Source organism: Gopherus flavomarginatus, chromosome 10, assembly GCF_025201925.1.
Source record: "Gopherus flavomarginatus isolate rGopFla2 chromosome 10, rGopFla2.mat.asm, whole genome shotgun sequence".
In the NCBI taxonomy this organism is placed as follows: domain Eukaryota; kingdom Metazoa; phylum Chordata; order Testudines; family Testudinidae; genus Gopherus; species Gopherus flavomarginatus.
Genome location: NC_066626.1, coordinates 43,905,766 through 43,928,229, shown reverse-complemented (window position 1 = coordinate 43,928,229; position 22,464 = coordinate 43,905,766). Strand labels below are relative to the sequence as shown.

General features: G+C 42.8%; 1 protein-coding gene across 2 annotated transcripts in view; it reads left to right on the top strand.

Annotated features, from left to right (window-relative positions):
- Positions 1 to 4,753: 4,753 nt before the first annotated feature.
- Positions 4,754 to 22,464, top strand: part of PPIG (peptidylprolyl isomerase G) — a 39,256-nt gene continuing 21,545 nt past the window's right edge. Inside the window, exons 1-8 of one of the 2 annotated variants that reach the window (XM_050916267.1) lie at positions 4,754 to 4,775; positions 15,050 to 15,129; positions 15,239 to 15,313; positions 18,155 to 18,262; positions 19,089 to 19,133; positions 20,102 to 20,189; positions 21,505 to 21,534; positions 21,692 to 21,831. In XM_050916267.1, the coding sequence (XP_050772224.1) occupies positions 15,069 to 15,129; positions 15,239 to 15,313; positions 18,155 to 18,262; positions 19,089 to 19,133; positions 20,102 to 20,189; positions 21,505 to 21,534; positions 21,692 to 21,831 (547 nt within the window). In that variant the 5' untranslated portion in view covers positions 4,754 to 4,775; positions 15,050 to 15,068. Of the gene's footprint in view, positions 4,776 to 6,938; positions 6,960 to 15,049; positions 15,130 to 15,238; positions 15,314 to 18,154; positions 18,263 to 19,088; positions 19,134 to 20,101; positions 20,190 to 21,504; positions 21,535 to 21,691; positions 21,832 to 22,464 lie in introns of those variants that run through there. The other variant, XM_050916266.1, reaches the window with a different exon arrangement.

The following is a 22,464-nucleotide window of genomic DNA, read 5'->3' as shown; positions in this document are numbered from 1 at the left end:
CCTGCCACAGCCCTGGGGCCAGAGGAGTTCTGTACCCCTGCTGATTATTGGGGGAGCTTGTGGCCCCCCTTGTGCATGCCTCCGCAGATACATTAAAATTACATTATTTAGGTTGCAAAGACAAACACTAAAAAGTTAGGAAATAATTAAGGTTGCCAGAGCAACTTGAATTCAGGACCCTTACAAATATGCATTATAATACAGTCTTTATTATCATATCATTTTTTCTACCTCTTTCCCTCATTCAGTGCACAGGAAGGATGGTGCTCACTTCATCAGGAGTGAGCTATTCAATATTTTGTTCTATCCTCATTGCTCAGTGTGTGGTCCAGGCCTAATTTACTACATACTATTTAAACCCTGCTTGGAAGTCAGAATTATTAGTTTCCATGTGAGCTTTTTGATTATGCTTATCATGCTAGTATCTGAGTGCTTCACAAATCTAATTTGAGACACTCAGCTGATTTTTCAGAATACTTATTATTATTATAGGTTGGCATGTATTGTAGGTCTGGCCACACTGCCTTCTATTAAATACAAAGATGCCATTTTAATCAGTGCCTGAAGCAATAGCAGTAGCACCCAATTTTTCCTCCTAACTGGGATAGCCCACAGGGCCTTGAACTTTGACTAGACACTCTGCTTAAAAGGGTAAAAATGTTATATAAAGTACTTTATAAGTTCAAAGGCCAGCTCCCATTGACTCCAGTTGCAGCTGTGAGTGCTCTGCTCTTCTACAAATCAGATCTGAGGGTGTCAGATTGGAAACCCAGAAAAGGAGGAACACGAGTGACTTCCTATGGAAAGTTTGGTTTAAGTGACTTGTCCAGCATCACCTATGGCTCCGTGGCACAGGCAGGGATAGAATCCAGTTCAACTGCCTTAATCATGAGACAGTCCTTTCTTCTCCTGCAATCTTCTGCCTTAGGCCTAGCCTATCAGAGATGTCTGCACATCCAGCTGGTCTACCTCCAAACCATGCCCAGAGACATAGGTGCCAACTCTATGGGTGCTCCGGGGCTGGAGGACCCACAGGGAAAAATTGGTGGGTGCAGAACACCCACTGGCAGCTCCCCAATCTGCCCCCCGCCACCCTAGCTCACCTCTGCCTCCACTCCACCTCCTCCTGAGTGGGCCACCTCATTCTGCTTTTCCTCCCAGCTGTTTCACACGGCAAGCCTGGGAGGGAGGGGGAGGAGGAGGAGGAACGCAGCACGCTTGCAGAAGAGGCGGGGCCAGGGCAGGGATTTGGGGAGGGATCCAATAGGGGCAGTGAGGGGGCGGAGTTGGGGCAGGGTCGTGGAGGGCACGAGCATGCACCGGCGCCAACAAAAGTTGGCACCTGTGCCCAGAGAACATCTATTCTGCTTGTACTTCATACCATCCACTTCCTCACCCTTGTGTCCTGCCCTAACAGCAAGTGGACCTGCTGCCACCTGAGGTGGGCGAGGACCTCCTTGTGCTAGCCTGTATTCCAATCTGGTTTCAAAGCCTGCTGGGGATATTAGTTGACAGCTCCTCCGGGTGCGTACCTTGTGCAGTTCACAAACTCCCGCAACACTTGTCCGTTTTGTGGAGAGGGAGACCCTGTGTAGAGTGCATCAGGTTGCAACCTCTCTTCTGGCTCCCCCAGAATGTCTTACTGAGGTTCTGGCTGCACTTTTCTCTGCACCTCCTGATCTACACACATCCCATCTGCAGTTGCACTAAGTTGCAAAACCTCCTTGGCAACCACCTCCTGGTGCTGGCCAAGATGGCCATCCACCACTCCAGGAGGAGGAAGCTGGACTTGGTGGTACACTGCAACTGTGAGGCTTATTTCCAGTCCCTTGCCTGCTTACATCTCTGACTAGAGTTCCTCTGAATGGCATCCACTGACTCCTTGGAGCAGTGGGTGCTGCTGTCTGGCATTCTCTGCTTGGTTTTCCCCTCTAGATCCCTCATTCTTAACCTCTGACCTCACACCCACTACTGTTTTTTTCATTTGTTGTCCCAAGAACTCAATTGTAGCCTAGGCTTTGTGGTGCTTTCCACTTAGCTGAGGGGACAGGCCTAGGCCCACCTGCCCCAGGGTATGTCTACATCTACAATTTTGCAGCGCTGGTTGTTACAGCTGTATTAGTACAGCTGTATAGGGCCAGCGCTGCAGAGTGGCCACACTTACAGCAACCAGCGCTGCAAGTGGTGTTAGATGTGGCCACACTGCAGCGCTGTTGGGCGACTTGCAGGGGGGTTCGGGGAACGCGAGAGCAAACCGCGGGGAAGGAGACCTGCTTGCGGGGGGGGTTCGGGGAACGCGAGAGCAAACCGCGGGGAAGCAGGTCTCCTTCCCCGCGGTGTGCTCTCGCGTTCCCCGAACCCCCCCGCAAGCAGGTCTCCTTCCCCGCGGTTTGCTCTCGTGTTCCCCGAACCCCCCTGCAAGCAGGTCTCCTTCCCCGTGGTTTGTTCCGGTGTTCCCCGAACCCCCCTGCAAACCGCGGGGAAGGAGACCTGCTTGCGGGGGAGTTCGGGGAACGCGAGAGCAAACCGCGGAGAAGGATACCTGCTTGATTACCAGAGAGGCTTCCTCAGGTATGCTGGGATACCTGCTTATTCCACGGAGGTCAAGAAAAACGCTGGTGAGTGTCTACACCTGATGACCAGCGCTGGATCACCAGCGCTGGATCCTCTACACCCGAGGTTCGACCGGGTGTACGGCCAGCGCTGCAAACAGGGAGTTGCAGCGCCGGTAATGCCCTGCAGATGTGTACACCTCCTAAGTTGCAGCGCTGTAACCCCCTCACCAGCGCTGCAACTTTGTGGTGTAGACAAGGCCCCAGACTGGTATAAATAGTACACAATCCTGCTCCAGATCCAGAGTAGGTCAATCCTGTGCATTGAATGAGGCAGAAGTCCAGTAGAAAAAATAGTATGTGTGTACGTAATTATTCTTTATTTTGTGCCTATCACGTAGTATCTGAGTATCATCAGCCCTTTCTCTAGTTTAGATACTGGAGGCCCAAGGTTCCTGCTGGAGGCTACTCATATGTTCTTGTGAACAATATTCAGATATTGTACAGACATGCTAATTTTTTAACTGACAGAAGGCCCTGATACAATATATCCATACAGACTGACATGAGGCCTGATACTGAAGCGTGTGCATGTGCCCCTCTCCTTGCTTAGGGCATAGGTGCTCTGGCATGGGCCAGGGCCCCTCTCTTTGCTTGGGGTATAGGGCAGAGGCTTGCCCCCTCCTTGCTCTGAGGCTCTGGTAAGTGGGGAGCACTGCCCATTTGGGACATAGGGGCTCTAGCAGAGTTTGGGGGGGCTGAAGCACTCTCCTAGCTGAAGAAACTGGGGTTCTGGCAGCAGGGAGTCTGTGTCCTCTGGGGGCAGAGAGGCATTAGTGTAGGGGGGGGGTCTGAGGCCTCTCCCCACCCAGGGCACAGGGAGCTACGTCCTAGCTCAGGGCACAGAGACTGCGGGGGAGGAGGGGTTAGGCCCTCTCCATGTTCTGGCCACAGGGCGCTGGCAGAGGGGAATGTGCATGCACAGGGCAGTACGGTTGCCAATCCTCCAGGACTGTCCTGGAGTCTCCAGGAATTAAAAATGAATCTTTAATTAAAGATGCTGTCAAGTGATGAAACCTCCAGGATTCCTCCAACCAAGCCTGGCAACCCCAGGCACTGGCAGGGAACGGCGCCGGTCCGGCACGTACGGCCCTCTCCTCGCTCGAGGCACACGAGCTCTGGCGCAGGGGGGAGGTCTGAGGCCCTTGGGTCGCTCGGGGCCCGGGGCTCAGGTCCGCGCTCACGCCCAGCAGGCTGCCCAGCCAAGCGGAGTGGATGAGGGGGCGGAGCCGCTCTGACGGCGGAACGAGGCGGACAGCGGCCCCCCTAAGCACTGTGGGCTTCGAGCGGCCGATTTGGCCGCCTCAACGCAGCCGGGTTGGGGTTTACCGCGACCGTTGCACCCACCCCGCCGGTCCCCCGTCCGGGCCCCGTCCACTCAACGCCGCCGCTGGGGTTCCTGCTCCCGCCCTCTACTGACGCAGTCTGTGCCGCACCAGCTCCTAACATGGCGGCGGCGAGGCAGTGAGGAGCGCAGGCTGCGAGCCGGGCCGGAGCGGGTGAGTGCTGGGGCGTTGCGGGGAGTCTGCCCGCCGAGCCCCATGCGGGCGAGAGCCTCAGCGCCATAGTGGGGGCCGGGGCCTGCACCCCTCACCCCGGGGCGGGAGTTACCGCTCCGTCCCGGGAAGGGGCCCACCCCTCCTTGGGCCGAAGGGGTTTTAGCCCGCCGGGGGGCTTAGCCTGCCTGTGACGGGCTTGGGGAAAGGGTGGGGGGTGACCCGGTCCTAGGGGAGACGAGGAGGGCCTTGTGGCCTGGTCTGGCCTGAGAAGAAAGGGGGCATCGAGTGGCAGGGAATAAGCTGCAAATTGGAGGGAAGTTAGAGGAGGAAGGTGTGGAGGGTCATGGGCGAGATCCAAGTGGGGTGGGATTAGTTACAAATGGGGGATCGTGGTGAATGGCGTTTTTTAAAATTAGCTCCTTGGAGCAGGACAGGAGCCTTTTCTCCACGCAGGCTGGTGATGTGCTGCTGGCCACACTTTCAGTCCTCCAGACATAAATCATTAGTGATAATTCCAGCCGCTGGTACACAGGGGGCCGTGTTCCGTGCCTGCTCCAGAGTTTGAATGAATCTGCTCTAGCAGGCAAAATCACCAGACTCTCTGCTTGCCACATGGCCTCCTCCCTTCTGCACCCCTCTGGAACAGGAGATGTTGCTTTGAAAGGTGCCCCATGGCTGGCTGGAGGGTCCCCTCTATGTCTTTTAGTTTGAAGGGCTGTCCCAACACTGTGCATAGATTTTTTTGTAATAGTGACGACATCAGTTATAGACTCATTTTGCGTGCAGGCAGTAATGAACTGAAAGTAGAAAATATTAGATATGTATGACAATATGTTTAGCAGAGCCATTAGGATAGTAAGAATGAAGGACATTTCAAAAAGTAAGATGATACATGGCTTGTTGAAAGACACACAGCTGCATCTTCCATTCCAAGGCTAAATATTGCCTTAAAACTCCTTCCCAGTGAAGGAATTGCCTCCCATAAATATATGGGACTTGGGTAAGTATCTCTGGTAACTAACTGAGCCCCCTGAGTTTAAGTTCTGGTTATCACCTGTATTTGTGCATAGGGAAATATGAGCCAGACTCTTTTTAGACTCATAGATTTTTAACACTGGAAGAGACCATCAAGATCAGTTAATCTGCCCTGCACATTGCATACCACAGAACCTCGCCCACCCACTTCTTTTCATTTTAAATCCGTTTTGTAAAATGCTTGTATGCTCTTTTAAGAGAAAATTATTTATTTTCTCCTTATTATCTACAGAGGCTACACACTTGAGCTCTGTGGGGCAGGGACAGTTTGGTTGTTTTTTAATTGTTTTTATGGTGCCTGGCACTATGGAGTCTTGGGGCTTGTCTACACTTGAAGCACTGTAGGGGCACAGCTAGAGCACTTAGTGCCAATGGGAGAGCTTCTACTTTGAGAGGCGGTAGCTATGTAGATGGGAGAAGCCATCCTATCGACATAGTGGTATCTACACAGGGAGTTCAGGCCGTATAACTGCATTGCTTAGGGTAGTGGATTTTATACCGACATGATTTCATAGGTAGATCAGGGCTTGGTCTGTGACTGGTATTACCGCAATCAGAATAACAACAACTGAGCTTGAATCTCAAGCACTCTCCATGAAGCATTACCCTATTTTTAACTTTTGCTCAGTTTACATTGTATTGAATTAGTCAGTTTTATTTACTAATTATTTGTTCAGTAAGAACAAATGTATACTGCCAGTCCAGTATGAAGGAGGTGTATGAGGAGCAGCAACAATGATAATGCCTTGATGAGTGAGCCTGCTGTCCAAGTATCTGTTGGGGAAAGGTGCTAGGTTTCCTACCATTGTGCTGACTGTCTGCTAATCTTTAGTATCTAACGATTTCTCTTCTCCTCTGTAGTCCCTGAACCTGCTGTCTTGAGATTGCTCTGGCTGCTCTATTTCTAGAAGCTTTTGCTGCCAGATTCCTTTTTTTTTTTTTCTAAATCCTTCTTCCCCAAAGCTTGATTTTGTGTAGTTTTCACAAACAGAATCTGCATAGTAAAATGACATGGTTCTTGTCCTGTCCTTGCTGGTCCCAAAGTTATGAATAGCAGAAATGAAACTGATTAGAGTGATTGATTTCACTCTGCTGTTTTTTGGAAAGTCAGGGGCAGCAACAAATGCACTGAAGTGATCTGAAGACAGAAGAACCATAGGGGCTAGAAACCTTATTGTTAATGCACATCTAAATTCTGCACCTTCCCAACCGCTCCTGAGAGACTTAGCTATACTGACCTAGCCCCTGGTGTAGGTCAGTGGCAGAATTCTTCCACTGGGCCTAGCTACTGCCTCTTGGGGAGGTGGATTACCTATGCCAAAGGGAGAATCCTTGCCATTGGAGTAGGTAGTGAGTATAACAGGGTTTGGCAACCGATGGCACGCAAGCCAGTTTTTAATGGCATACTGCTGCCTGCCGGAATCCCGAGGACGCACAGCCAGTGAGGGGCAGAGCCCGTGCTCCCCGAGAGAGGAGCCTCCTCAGTGGTCTGCTGTGGGTTTCCGAGGCCCCTCACCCAGCGAGAAACCCTGCCCGGGGGCACAGAGGGGCCCGCTCACCTGGGCCGCCTTGGTATAGCTGACCATGGTGGATTGGCAGTGTCCCGGGAGAGCGGGAGAGCGGGTTCGCTGCGGGACCCGGTCCTTACTCCCAGTGGCAGGAAGTGGAGGCAGGATAGGCTGGTGGCGGCAACAGCGCAGGCAGCTGAGCATCGCCGGGAGGAGACTCCCAGCCAAGGCCATGGATGACCTGCTGTTCGTGAGCTGGGAGGAGTGGAGAGCCCCATGGCCTGGCGGTGCTGAGCACATAGCAGGTGCGGGCAAGCAGGAATTGGTGGTGACCAGAGAGCCCTGGGATGAGGAGCTCGCATACTGTGGGGTCATGCGCTGCCCGGAGCGGCTCCTCCAGACACAGCCGGAGGGAACTCTCTTGCCGCGGGGTGCTAGTTGTGCTTGTGCGATGCGCCGCGGGGCCCTGAGTGGGTGAGCTGGTTGGGGGCCTCAGGAGTGGGTGGGAGCTCTGCCCTGACCCCCACCCACACACACACACCCCCAGCCCTCTGCCCTGAGCCCATTATCCCACTCATACACACCCAGCCCTCTGCTTGACTCCTTCCCCCCCCCCCGCCCCAGCCCTGACTCTGGCACCCCCACACATACCCAGCCCCCCCGCCTGACACCTGCACCCCCCTCACATGCCCCCAGCCCTCTGCTCTGACTCTTGCACCCCCCACATCCCCACCCTGAGCACCAAATGGGAGCTCCTGCACCCCCCCCACACACATTTCCACCTGCACCCTTCACACCAAATGAGAGCTGCAGTGCCCCACACCCAAATCTCCTGCCTCAACACTGAGCCCTATCCCTCATTCTAGTTCCTGGCCAGACCCTTCAACCCCCAGCCCTGTGCTCAGTCCACTCCCACCCTCAGCTCAGTGCAGAGAGAGGAAGAGAATGGGCCAGAACCAGGGAGAAGGTAGGTACCCACTGTATGTGCGCAGGGCTGGGACCCCAGATCGGCAATGGGCTGAGAGGTTCCAGCAGCCAGGATCCCAGCTGGCAGGAGTCAGCGGATGGAACCCCTCAGTGGCAGTGGGCTGAGCGGCTCAGCCCACTGCTGGTCTGGGGTCCCGGCCACCGGCCCCGCACTGCCCACTGCCGGTCTGGGGTTCTGACTGCCAGAGCTTTGCCAGCCGGGCCCCACTCAGCCCACTGCTGACCTATGTGAACAGACCCCCAGGCCGGCAGTGGGCCGAGTGGGCTGGCGGCATAAGATAAACATTTTAATTTAATTTTAAATGAAGCTTCTTAAACATTTTGAAAACCTTGTTTATTTTACAATACAACACTAGTTTAGTTATATAATATATAGACTCATAGAGAGAGACCTTCTAAAAAACCATTAAAATGTATTACAGGCGCGTGAAACCTTAAATTAAAGTGAATAAATGAAGACTCGGCACACCGCTTCTGAAAGGTTGCCGACCCCTGTGACCATAGACATACCCAATATAAAGGTCATTTTCTACTATTGATCTTTCTGCAAATATCTCTTTGACACACACCCGCTGCCATGGGCCTATACCCTGGGTGGATCCTGAGGCAAGTATTTGGTCCTAAATTTATACACTGGTTCACAGATCATAATTACAAATGTAATTTATCTCTTCTATTACAAATGGAATTTTCCCTTCTGTACTAGAGGAAGGCTGTGAAGGATGGAGCCCCTGAACAGTTCAGCGACAGCACTTAGGTTGGAATCCCAGCATTCCTTTAGGGAAGGTGTGAGGGGTGAGGGAGAGATAGGTTGGCCTCTCAAATGTTTTCCTGGACATGCTGTTTATGTGGTGGGAAATCTTTTGTGTTGGTCTTTGGTTAGTAAATTAATCCTTTGACAGTTTGGTGTCTGGTAAATGTTTCAAAACCTGTGAGTGAGATAATGGTAGTGTAGGTATGTGCAAGTGGGGGAGAAAGAAAGTAGTGGAATACATTGAAATAAGAGATGTAGGGTTTATTGAAAGAGATTATTGGGAGAGAAATGGGATAAAGATAGAGAACACAGGACGAAAGGGATATAACAGTTGAAGGAAGAAAGAAAAAAGAGGAGATAACATTGAAAACAATGTAGAAAAAGATACAGCATGGTCTGTTTTAGGAAGGGAGAATGGAGTGAAGGGAAAATAAGGTATAGGAAAAATAAGGCAACTTGTATTATAAAAAAATTTATAGAAAATTGACTATGTTATCAGTGACAAAGTGTGGAACTGTTTTATTCATTTAAACTGTAGTGGGCATAGCTTTGTTAGAAGGGTGACGTAGATATTTTTAACCCTAATTAGTTAAATTATTCCTTGGGTGAACTGTGTTTAGACTATTAGGCTTCTGATTTTTCGTTTAAGCAATACACACAGATAAAACGAAATGAAAAAAGAAATATTGGTGTTTATCCAATAAACACTGGACATAGTTACTTGTGTCTAAGGGCTTGTATACATGGAGCAGTAATACAGACCATGGGGGTATAGCAGGGCAGTTTACCCCTTTAAAGCCTGCAGAGCCAGAGAGCAGTAAGCCCTGACCGATGGGGAAGCCCACCAGGTAGGTGTTGGGTACCAGCTGATCCAGCTAAGAAGTAGCTAACAGCTGGCTCTGATTTGCAACTGGAAGACATAAGGGAGGGTGAGAAGAAACCCTAATGTTTTTGCTGGACAGCAACAGAAGGCTGCAACAGGGCAGGTAGGGCCTTGCAGTTCCCCAGAGGCTAAGGAACAGCTGTGACCCTTGAGCAGCTGGGGCCAGAGCAGTATCAGTCCAGTTAAGGACTGTCACTTTTGTTACTTCTCTGTGTTCCTTGCATTTGTGTGACAGAAGAGTAAAAGAGCCTGCGCAGAAAGCTGAAACAGGGTTTCCACATAGCTGACTGTTTTGTCCCTTGAGCTGGTGAACAGATGCAAACTCACCAGCCTACAGGGAGTGTGATTTCTAAAGTGCACTAATGTGTTGCACATTAATTGGTCTGTGTAGACCCTCCTAGTGTTCATTAAATGTTCAAAACAGTACTACATTAAAGCATAATATTGAACACTACAAATAGATTACTCATCACAGTATATGCTACTGTATAATATGTTACTCATTACAATATATAGAGAGAGCCCGAAAACCTGCAATTTTTAGACATCCTCATAAAACTAAAAAATTGCTGAAAAGAAACCCTGAAAAATGTAATGAATAAACCTCAAAAAACAGAAGCCCTAATTATGATCTTTTACATGCTCACAAACTTTGAAAAAATCTTTGGGGCTAAAAATTTCTCTGTGCCCCACCCACCCACTCTTCTGTTCCTGTGTGTCCCTGGATCTCCTCCCTCTGTCCCCAAGTGTGTCTGTGTCCCCACCCAACCACCCCCTGTCCCTATGTAGCTCTGTACCCGCCTCATCACCATGTGGCCTTGCACCTCCCTCCCCTCTGTGGACCTGTGCCTCCACTCCCATTCAGCCCCTGCACCAGTCTGTCCTCTCCCACTTGCCCTTATGAGTTCCAGTCTGACCCCCTCCCCTGCAGCACCCCACCCTGTATGTCTCCCCATACCCCCTGTCTCCTGACCTGGCCCGCTGCAAAGAAGGCAACTCTTTCACTTCCCTCACTGGCAGGGAGCTGCTGCTTTGTTCTGTCGCCACCGAGCCCTCTGGAGGGCAAAAGGCAGAACTGCAGCAATGTTTCAGCAGAAACTTTTTTCTGTGCAAAAATTTTAAAATGTGCAGGGCTCATTAATTATGCGTAGTAGCGCAGAATTCCCCCAGGAGTATCTTCTGTATTGCTACATATGCATTGTCCTAAGGATTCTATTTTGTTTGCTTTAAGAAGTTAGTGAGCCAGTGCAAACTATTACAAGGCAAGCATTTTTTTCTAAAGATAATTATTTTTCTTAAATCATCTTCAGGATAAAAGGATTTACAATACCTTATATTTTATTTCTTCAATCGATTCTAGTAGCTTGTAAGTAAACTTTTGTTTCGTTTTAAAAAGCAAATGGGTTTGATGCGTTCTTATTTGTGGCATTCACAATCCAGAGGTTATTCATGATTTAGACATATTCATTCCTCCGCAATGTAGGCAGAAGGCAGCTTGGGCTTCCTTATTAGTCTTTTCTGTTCAGACTCTCTGCTAGACTGCTGCAGGACCACGCTGACTCCGGTTTACTCTGTCTTCACCTGAGAAAGCAGCTGCATGGTCACTGTCCTCCACAACATGCAAAAAATACAAGAATTTCTCCTCACAAACTGCTGGGAAAATCAGATTAATCACATTTCAGTAATTGGAACCTGTTGATTTCCTTTGTAGGGCAACCTGAGGATGCTGTGTACTGAATCTGCAAGTGTATATGTTAGTGTGGCCTAGTCCATCCTACCATTTTACTACACTTTCAGTGGGTGCGTTTGGGGAATTACTGCCAGGTTAATAATTTATATTATGAGAAAGAACTTAACTTTACTTGTAGATAACATATTTTGAGGAATTTTCTTGGTCTGAATCGTTGTAAAAACTTAAGCTAGGATGTCAGGGATGGTGTGCTAGGCTAGAGTAGGATACATGGAATCATTAAATGCAGAAACAGATATAGATTAATATTAATAGCCTAATAAGTATACAAAATTTGTGAATATATTTCAACATCGAAAATTTAAAGTTGGAAATACACTTCTAACATTCTGATACGTTTTTGTTTGTTTGCTTACAATATTGAAAATGTTTCGTGACTTTTTTTTTAATGTCAAGGAATTGAGAGTTAAGGTTCCATAAAACTAACTTTTAACCTGAACTCCAACTTACTATCCATCAGTTAGAGTAAGGGTACATACTGCTCAATATGACAATAACTTTAGACATTTTTCAGTAACTGACAGTAAATAATAATGTAATACTTAATACACATATGCTGGCTGCAGTCTCTCCTTCATAGAAAAGAGTTTGTCTTAGTTTCAATGAATGTGTTATAGAGGGGAGCCAAGGAGAGTGGGCGATAAGGTCCAAGAGAGAAGATGATAGTAGAAGGAAAGTATTGGCAAAGGCCACAGTGCAGTAAGAGTGACACTGTGAAATGAAGTGAGAGAACAATTATTGTTTGTTATTGTACTAATAAAGAAGGAATATATACTAAAATATAGACAGGAAAAGACACACCAAGATAGTCAACATGAAGAAAGAAACAGTGCCATGAAAGGGAAAGAACAAGCACGAGATAAAAAACTGAAAATGTGTTTATGAATTGCTATAAAGCTTAATGCAAAACTGTTACAATTACCTAGTCAAGATGTGTTCTGTTTTTAAAAGAAACCAATAGAATGGGTTGGGTGGGCTATAATTAGGGCAGCTCCTGGGGTTATAATTAGGGCAGCTCCAGGATACTAGAATGATCGGCATCTTAAAAATATTTGCAACATTAAATGTCAATATTGTCAGTGATTTGGTGAATCATGATAAACTGTTTTTACATTTTGACCCTTAGTTTTTTGTTGTTTATAGCACAAGTCCCAGTCAGACATTTCTGCAGTGGCCTTTGCCCATCTTATGCAATTGCAAGGAATTTAACAATACAAAGTAGTAAAGTACAAAGTGTTGCTTATTTTTTTAATAAAATTTCTAAAATATAACTAATGCAGCTTACAATAGTCATAGGAATAGCCTATCACTTAAAAGATTACTAAGTCCCTCCACTGGACTCAATTAGCGCTGACTCAAATTCACTGAATAGTGTTGGCCAAATATTTGTGTGTGTGTGTGTGGGGCGGGGGAGATAGGAGGTGGGAAGTGCTTGGGGATATTCACAAAACGGCTGGAGGCGACAGAAGAGGTGTTGGTGCATTATAACCTTTGTCTCAGTGATTATTTTGCATTAATAGCAATTCATAGTCTTTCATAATGACAATGACTATTCACTGGGCTAGGAGAAGAGAATGAGAACCACTCTACAGGCTGGCGGTTAGGGCAGTCACAGGATGTGGGAGATCCACATTCAAGTCCTTGTTCCAATAATGCTAATTATTTAGATGCAATGGAACAGCTTCAACAGGAGCAACTGAGATAAACCTATATCAGAATATCCCAAGGCCCAGTGGTTAGGGCACTCTCCTGCAGTGTGGGAGACCTGAGTGCAAATCACTTCTCCATATCAGGCAGAGGGAAAATGGAACTTTGGTCTCTCACATCCCAGGTGAGTTTTCTAACTATTAGGCCTAATGGTTATAAGGGAGACACCACTGCCTCTACTTGTTTTCTGTTTTTTTTTACACTTTTTGGATTCAGTTCAACCCAAACCCAACTTTTCTTCAAAAAAAAATTTTTTTTTAACTGCCAACAAACTGAAAAATCAGTTATGCCCAGCTCTACTGCTTAGGAATTACAAAGTCCATAGGCTGAAAGATGTATTTCAGTAACTGTGCACAACTATTACAAGGCAGGGACCATATACCTTGTAAACTCTGTAAGCAGTTGTTGCAAAATGTGTAAACAAATAGCTATGATGCTTCCCTTTTCAGTATAAATAGTGAAGGGTAACACAGGATCCAAGTATTTGTCATACGCAAAAAAATTTTTTAGGCTAGTCAATTTCTTTTATTTGGTATAAGGTTCACTGAGGTTTTAAACTTGCATCTCTTCCAATTTAATCTCAGGAATGTCTTATTTCCCATTCTCCATATAGTACTTTAATATGAATTTAATATTGTCCATCTTATGTAAATCTGTGCCATTTGACTTCTGTTTACTGAATAGTCCTTCAAAAATATTCTGATTTCTTATTATGGCCAGTAAGAATTTGTCTCTCATACTAGGGAATTGTTTGCTTTTCTTGGCAAATAGATCAGAGGTAGTCTTAATACGTTGCCTGAGTGCACAGACCTTCTTCCTCAAAGTTAACTCCTTCTCTCCACCTCATGCCCCCCCTTGTCACTTGATTCAGCCTTGGGCAGGGCCGGCTCCAGGCACCAGCCCAGCAAGCAGCTGCTTGGGACGGCCAAAGGAGAGGGGCAGCAGGTCTGGGTCTTTGGCAGCAATTCAGCAGCTGGTCCCTCGCTCCTAGAGGGTGTGAGGGACCCGCCGCTGAATTGCCACCAAAGACTGAAGCGACGGTAGTAGGGCTGCAGATCACGATCACGGCTTTTTTTTTTTTTCCTTTTTGCTGCTTGGGGCAGCAAAAACGCTGGAGCCGGCCCTGGCCTTGGGTCTGAAGATCCAAGGCCTCTGGGAGCAAATTATCAAAGTACTCTACTGCGTCTTAACCTTTTACCCAGCTGGGAGACCGGAAGATCCTGCGTTGTCTGTCTTGTTCCCAGTTTTTTCCAAATCCTCTCATTTTTCAAGTATGTTCTTATAAAGCCAGTTAGGAGGTTGGATGACATTCTCATCAGTTGATGCCTTATTCTCCCTTGCAGTTTTCTTGTATGTTTTCCTCTAATAATAATTAAAAAAAAAATGTGAGACAGTTTTCACTTCAGGATTCAGTCTAAGTAAACGTGAATGAAATCAGTATTGCCAAACCCAGGCATTCAAAATCATGAGTCTGGCCGCCCAAAATCCAAGATTGGCTTAAATCACAAGATTTAAAAAATAATGCATTATTGAGCCTTTAGAGTACATTCCTTCATGTTTACAAGCTTTACTCTGCAACCTTGAGAACTGAAATTTTTTAAAAGAAAAAGTGACATCTTTTGATCGGTTTGATTCACCAAAATTGGTGATTGTAAACTTTTAGCCTTTGAAACAGGGACAGTCTTTTTGTTTTGTGTTTGTACAGCATCTAACGCAATGGCACCCTGGTCCATGACTGGGACTCAAATGTGTAATACAAACAATAATAATCCCTTGACTGGTGTTGCAGGAAAAATGCAATATTTTGTGTTTTTCTTAAAGCTCCAGAAAGTTTTGCAAGAGTTGGTAACAATGTGAAGTTAAACTTAATGTGCACAGAAAACCGTTTTTAAGTTATTTTTCCTTTTTGTCCTAAAGAACAAAGATTAACAGCTCCTAGACTTTCATCATAGAATATCAAGGTTGGAAGGGACCTGAGGAGGTCATCTAGTCCAACCCACTGCTCAAAGCAGGACCAATCCCCAGACAGATTTTTACCCCACTTCCCTAAATGCCCCCCTCAAGGATTGAACTCACAACCCTGGGTTTAGCAGGCCAATGCTCAAACCACTGAGCTATCCCTCACCCCATATTTAAAACAAGTTGAGAGCAAAAATGCCACCTATCTCTGCACTCAGTTTTGCTCATTTATATTTCAAGATGACCACACTTTTTGTCATTCATAAAAAGCTTTTAGGTTGAGATCAAGTGAATATATAGTTTCACTACACAGAGGAGAAAAACTCAAAGGTTTTTATATTTTTGTTATTTACAGTCTTAAAGCTTTTGAAGCCATGGGAATCAAGGTCCAGCGGCCACGTTGCTTTTTTGACATAGCCATCAACAATGTACCTGGTGAGAAAAATAATTTCTAGCCTATATTATTTTAAATTAATATAAATATTTAATGGTCAAATGAAGAGAAATATAATTTAACTTTATAAATGTATGGGATTTTTTTCAGCTGGAAGAGTGGTCTTTGAATTGTTTTCTGATGTGTGCCCAAAGACATGTGAGAATTTTCGCTGCCTTTGCACAGGTTCGTAGATATTTATGATTTTTAACTTAATTCAGTATCAGTTTCATATTGTGAATTATTATAGTCAACAGAATCCCCTGTGGATATCCAATGATTATCACTTTTTGCGTACCAGAAAATGAAAGTAGATGTTAAAATAATGGGTCTTGGTCTCTGTAGAGATTTAACATCGATGTCTTGTGTGCATTTAATGCAGCACTTGCAGTTTTGGCATCAGTTAGTACATGGAGCATATGCTTATCAAACTTTTTTTAATAAAAAATTAGAGTTTTGTATTTAAATTTGATTCTTTTAATTTAAATACATTTTTAAATAAACCTATTTAAAATTAAATATGAAATTTACAACCCGTGTTAAGATTTAAATTTACTGTAATCTATTACAATCGTTAATTTAAAATACAAAAAATAATATTAAGCAGTATTGCTGGTAAATTTTAAAGAAAGTAAAATCACTGACTTTTTGTGTAAGTCACTGCCTAAGCACCTGGACAGAGCTTGTTGAAGTGCTAAACAAGCTTTTGACAGCTGTAGCCTCTACTGCAGGTGTGGAGAGAATGTTTTCATTTCAGTTAATTCAAAGTAAATAGCTATAGGAGATGGAAAAAAGTAGGACCAGTTTACCGGTTTGAATCTATGTATAAAAATGTGTATGATAGGATGAGATTTACTAGTTCTGAAATCTCAAAGGACTTGGTGAACAGAAACAATCAGTTCAATTCACAGATAATACTTCCTTTGTTTCATAAATCAGTTTTAAATGCAAAACATGTTTTATGAACTTTGTCTTGTATCTACTTTTAAAGTAGTTTTTATTTAATAATAAAATAATTAAAATGCTGTTTTTATGCATTTTAATTGAATTTGAATTTCCATCCAAATAGTTTGACACAAATCACAATAAAAAAGAATAATCTAAAATAGGAAAGTCATTCACTGTTTTTCTAATATAATAAAAATGTAAAATTTAAGGCTTTAATAATTGCAAGTTAAGTTATATAATTGATGAAATTAGTGTGTGTGTGTGTATATAGTGTATCCTGCTGGTTAGCAAAAAGAAGCACCAGTGTTGGTGTAAAAGATTATATTTAATTGCAAATCAACATGTTTTAATGGTTACCACCTAATGAGAATCAACTTTTCTTGAGAAAAGTTATTTGAAAGTACAAATGCAAAACAACTTGATTAAAATCATTAATTTTAATCCTGTTTTCCTAGTTGTTTGATTTAAATCATGATTAAAGTCAGTGATTTAAATCAGTTTGTGCTGGCTGAAACTGTATAATATTAACTAATCCTGAAACTGATATGCATACAATAAAGGTAGCCAATGAAAGGTCAGGAAGTTGGGTATTAATGGACTTTCTTCTGACTCCTGTGGTATACTGAACTACCACTAATATTCATGGTCTTTGCTCTCTAAGATTGGCCATCCACTTCTTAACTATTCCTTTTGGTTTTTCCTTTGTAGCAGATGTGTGGAGATCTCTAATCCCAAATTAAATTTAAATTCCCTGTTTCTTAGTCAAATTACCAGTCCTTTCAAAGCCTTATCATGGAAATATTTTTGAAATGGTATTTTTATCCTGCTGAATTGCTACTTTAATTGAAGAATACTGATATTGGTCCAGGCCTAGTAATTAAAGTAAAACATTGTTTTAAATGGTGGTTGTGAATCTGACCCAGATTTCTCCAACTTCCGTCAACTTGTTTCCAAGATAACTTTTTAACAAATTTATTTTCTCCTAAAAACTTAGTTCATCACAGTAATGGATTTATAGAAATTCACTTGTTTTTTCTCCAACTCCAACATTTCCCACCGCCTGCCCCCTCAATATTTTTTTTACATTTCAATCTCTCAGGACTTTTTGCTTATCACTTCCATGTCAGAACCAAGTAATATACGTGCACATAAAGTAGTTCAAGCTCAGAATTTGAATTTGATCTTATTATTGAAACATTGGGAATGCATATGGTCAAAAGTGTTTAGAGCAGGGGACTAGGAATCCATTTCTTGGGTTTTCTTCTGGCGATCAGTCCAGAGAAAGATATACTCAACTTTCTGAAAGTGGTGGAACCTTGGCAGGGTTTTCTCAAATGTCTAAAAACTTGTCTTTAGATTATAGGAGACTCTAAGTCAATGTAGTACTTTTTTAATTTTGGTGTTCATTCAGTTACCTGCCTTTCAGACTTTATACCTGTTGCCACCAGCAGTGTGTTAGCCTTTTAGGAGTAGTCTTTTAGGTTTTGTCTTGACAGGAAAATTTATACAAGTATAATTTTACCGCCATAGTTATTCTGGTATAATTCCCCATCTGGACAGTCTTACTCTGGAATGATAATACATTTAAGGTTCTGAGTGATGCTGGTAAATTTCCCTTGGAGACTTGTATCCTATCTACAGCTTCACCACAGACTTCCTTTGTGACCTTGGCCAGATTTTTTCAAAAATGGGTATTGAAATGTCGTAACCCAAGTTTTGAGTGTCCAACCTGAGAGACCTGGGATCTGACTTTCAGACGTGTTGGGCACCCACAGCTCCTAAGACCTTCATTTGGAGCTGTGAACACTCAGCACTTCTGAAAGATGGGTATCGAGAAAATGAGAACCAAAATCAATGGCCAGCTTTGGACTTAATCTACTTATCTGTGTTCCCATCTACAAAACAGATGTTTGCCTACTTCACAAACTGCTTTGCAAGACTTAATAGTTAATATTAGTCAGACTGTTGGAGCTCCTCCCATGAAAGGTGTTGCACAGGTGCAAAGTATCTTTTTTTTTTTTTTTTTTTTTTTTTTATTCCCCTGCTTCCTTCCCCGCCTCTTCCCTCTCTCCCTTTTAGGTGAAAAAGGTACTGGAAAATCAACCCAGAAGCCATTGCATTACAAAAGTTGTCTGTTTCACCGAGTTGTGAAAGATTTTATGGTCCAAGGAGGTGACTTCAGTGAAGGTAGGACACAACCTTAAAAGAAAACTCCAGTTTTTAAATAGTAAGATATTTTTAAGGGTCCTGTTCAGCACTCTGTATTCAGATGAAATGTCTGTGGACTTTAAGGTGCGTGTTCTTTGAGTAAGATGTGCTAAATAGGGCCTTCAAATAAGAACATTTTTATAAATAGCTTTCTGTTCCATTATCTTTATAGCTTGGAGTGGCTCCCAGTGGAAATTTTTAGTGTAATGCAGTGTAAAGCATTGTATTTCCCAGCAGTAGTCTGGTCTGCCCAGGGGGTGGGGGGGGGTTGTGTCGATGTAAGATACACAACTTCAGCTACGGGAATAGCATAGCTGAAGTTGACGTATCTTATTTCAACTTACCTCCTGTACTCATGGCATGGGATTGACGGCCGCAGCTCCCCCGTCGACTCCACTTCCACCTCTCGCCCTGGTGGAGTTCCGGAGTCGATGGGAGCACTTTTGGGGATTGATTTATCGTGTTCAGACGAGAGACAATAAATCGATCCCTGATAGATGGATCACTACTCACCGATCTGGCAAGTAGTGTGGACGTTCCCTTAGCTTGATCTAGAGATACGTGAGACAGTGCAGAATAAATGGAAAAGCAACAATCTGCATTTTCTCAGTCCCATTCTACTTAAGCATAGATATAGCTTCCTATTTGACTGTTCTTGAAAATATTTTGAGTTGGATGCAATAATTGTAATATCTTTTATATTATGTTACTTTCTTTAGGCGTCATTAGGCACATCTTGAACTTTAAATAATTTGTATGTTGACTACATTTATTTGTAATATAATGTATTTTTTTTTCCTTCAAGGAAATGGGAGAGGAGGAGAATCCATTTATGGTGGTTTTTTTGAAGGTAAAGTTTTCTTTATCAAGCCAATCTATATATCTTTTCAAATGTTCTGTCTTATAAATATTAAACTTGTAATCCATGGTCCTGCTCCTACAGTCATCTGGGGTCTGTGCATACCAAATCTGAGTCCCATTGGGTTTGTTTAGGTTCTGCCTGGCCGTGATGGTCTTTGCTAGCTGATCTGATATGAAGGCTGTAAAGGTGTATTTTGTTTACTTCACAATTTTGTTCGGAAAATGTTCTTGTCTAAATGAGGCTCAAGCTATTCTGATTCAAATTTGTCAACTTTATCAGACTTACATTTGTGCATATCTGATTCTAAACCTGCTATCATGATTAATTTTGTGACTTCCGTATCCAACTTGATCATCTTAAGTAAGTTTATTTTTCTAATAGTAAGCTCTGTGTAAACTCATCCTGGTATCTGAAAGTAAAGCTGCTTATTTGGTTTGACACCAAATTGGATCACCACCATTAATAAAAATTCTTCAATCAAAACATAGTTAAAAATTACATTGATGATGCATGAGCTAGAAACCCCCCCAACATTTTGGTCTTCCAAAGATGTATGCATCTGCATGTGCCAACAAGAATGAAAAATAGCAAAGGCCTGCTCTTATTATATTCAGATGTTGCATAAGTATATGGAGGAAGTACATCTGTTGAGTAAGAGTTTCATTTTTACAGTCACTCTTCATACCATAACTACAATTTAATAAGCAAGTGAAAATAAGAAAGTACATTTATTTTTCTCCTCTTTAAGTTCTAGGCATTAGAATGTGAAGCATAATGTATTCCAAGGACATGACATAATATACTTTATTTTGAAGCTAATTTTTTTTTAATGCTGTTTACTGCAGTGATAAATTTATCTGGGTTGGCTGAGGGGAAAAATAGATAAATGCTATTTAACTAATAGAACAAAGTAAATATTTGGTATTTTAAAGCAATCAAAAACACTTTTTCTCTAGATGAAAGCTTTGCTGTAAAGCACAACAAAGAATTTCTTCTGTCAATGGCCAACAGAGGGAAAGATACAAACGGTTCACAGTTCTTTATGTAAGTATCGTATTATTCTGATATGCATGTTACTTACAACATTAAAGTTGTAGTAATCATTTAATTATTAAATGGAAAAAGGTTTATTTTTTTTTAATCAAATGTGAACTGGTTTTCCAGATATGAAGCTCCATGCAAAACAGCTGCTTCCTAAAAATGCTTATTTTGGAGATTAAACTGATCATTTTTACCACTCCTTATTGTTTTAGATGAGTGCTTCTCTTATACATAGAAAAAAATTCATTACTTGCTTCTAACTGGCAAGTAGTGCAAAGCTAATAGTCTCAGCAGATTTTTCTTAATTTTGTGTAAAATGTCTTGTCTGCTTAGTCTTGGATGGGAAAAGCTCTGGGGATTATGGTAGCACTGTGTGTGTGTAGTTGTGGTTTTCGGAAATCATTCTAAGAGCAATCTAATTTTCAAGGAAAAAATAACCACATAGCTAAATTTATCACCACATATAATAAATCTAAGACTGAATTTATCACAAAATATCTACAACAGAGAGGTTCCTTTGAATCAGACTTATCTATAGAAAACATTCTCTCTTGAAATTGATCCTGTTACCTATAATTGAAAAAGATCTTTCCTTTAATTAATGTGATGAGTTACATGCATCATCTATAAGTAGATAGTTAGTTATTTTTGGGTTGCTGACAGACCTTTAGCTTCTTTCAGGTCAGATTCTGATTTCTCTCATGACTGATACTTGCATGCCATGGGATATCTAGCCCTGGCCTGCGTGGGCTGTAGAAGCTTGTGTGAATCACATGCATTCTCTGTAGGTATAAAGCTGCTCTTGAAGACTCTGTAAGTCAGTTCTAGAGCTACATCAAATGTTATGAAGCAGGTGCCCAGCTGTTTTTCTTTTCTGACTTATCACTGCTTTCTGTTCTAATGACTATAAAACTATTTGCCGTCTCTTCTGAGGTACAGCTTCATTTTCTTTTTAAATCTCCCCTCAAATGTTCATTGATTGAATCAATAATAGCATTTTGTGATGCTACATATACAAGATACTATCTAAAAATTAGATTAATGCTAGAATATCTTTTTACTTTCTTAAAATTTTTTGTCAAACAAAGTAAGGATTTTAGTAGGAACCTTATAATGTTTCATTCAGTGATACTTAAACTATAACTACATGGCTGTTATAAATTGAACAAAACAGAATTTTTAATTTATTCATTCAAGATAATTTTTAACTTAATACATGCACTTAATTTTGTTTCAAATGCAGTTTTGTTTCCTTTGTAAAGGGTGCTAACTTTGTTTTTCTCTTTGTTTTAATTATTCCTTTTGATGGTATCAAAAGAACAACCAAGCCTACACCTCACTTAGATGGGTAAATATCTTATCTCCTTTATTTGTGTTTGTGAAGTGGACACTGCTTTGAAAATTTTAGATGCTAAATATTTTTAATCTTTTATTGTGGTAGAAAACTTGCATTTTATCTTTTTTTATATTTATTTATTTATTTATTTATTTATTTTAAACTTCAGACTTCATGTTGTTTTTGGACAAGTCATCTCAGGACAGGAAGTTGTGAGAGAAATAGAAAACCAGAAAACAGATGCATCTAGTAAACCATATGCTGAAGTACGAATACTGAGTTGTGGAGAGTTGATTCCAAAATCCAAAGGTAAGGTTGAACTACCTATTTCTAACACATGTAAGTGTAGCTTTTTTCCTTGGTTCTTATAATAGTGAAACATGTTTGTAATGGATAGAGATTCATAAAGACATTAGTAATTGCCCGTAGTAAACTATGTACCTTCTGGTAACTGAAAAGCTAGTGACAGAGACATTATTAAAGAAATGTCATTTTGTTATATATTTTATCCCAATGCTAAAAAACGAATCTCCCACATAGTCATATGATCAAGCAACCTATAGACAAAAGAAATATCAATCTCTAACAGCCTATACGAGTTGGCCCCAGCTGTTCCTCTTCAGTCTTTCTTCCTTTGTCCTGGCAGCTGGAGTGCACATTTTGGCACTCCAGCCTCTTATCTTTTGTTTCTTCTTCTAGGAGCGAGGAAGAACTGCAGCTCCCCTGCCCCTGGCCATTGGGGAATGAATTAATGCTTTTCTCAGTAGTTCTCAAGGTTTGGCCTTTCTATGCTAGCCCAATCTGCTTCTGGTACTTTTCTGATAGGTACTGCTCCCGTAAAGAGTCATCTGGCATTTAAATATACTGATGTCAGTCTGACTTTTCTTAACACCTGCTGCTTCTATTGAGCTTGTGGTTCTGGGTATGGTCTTCATCTACAGT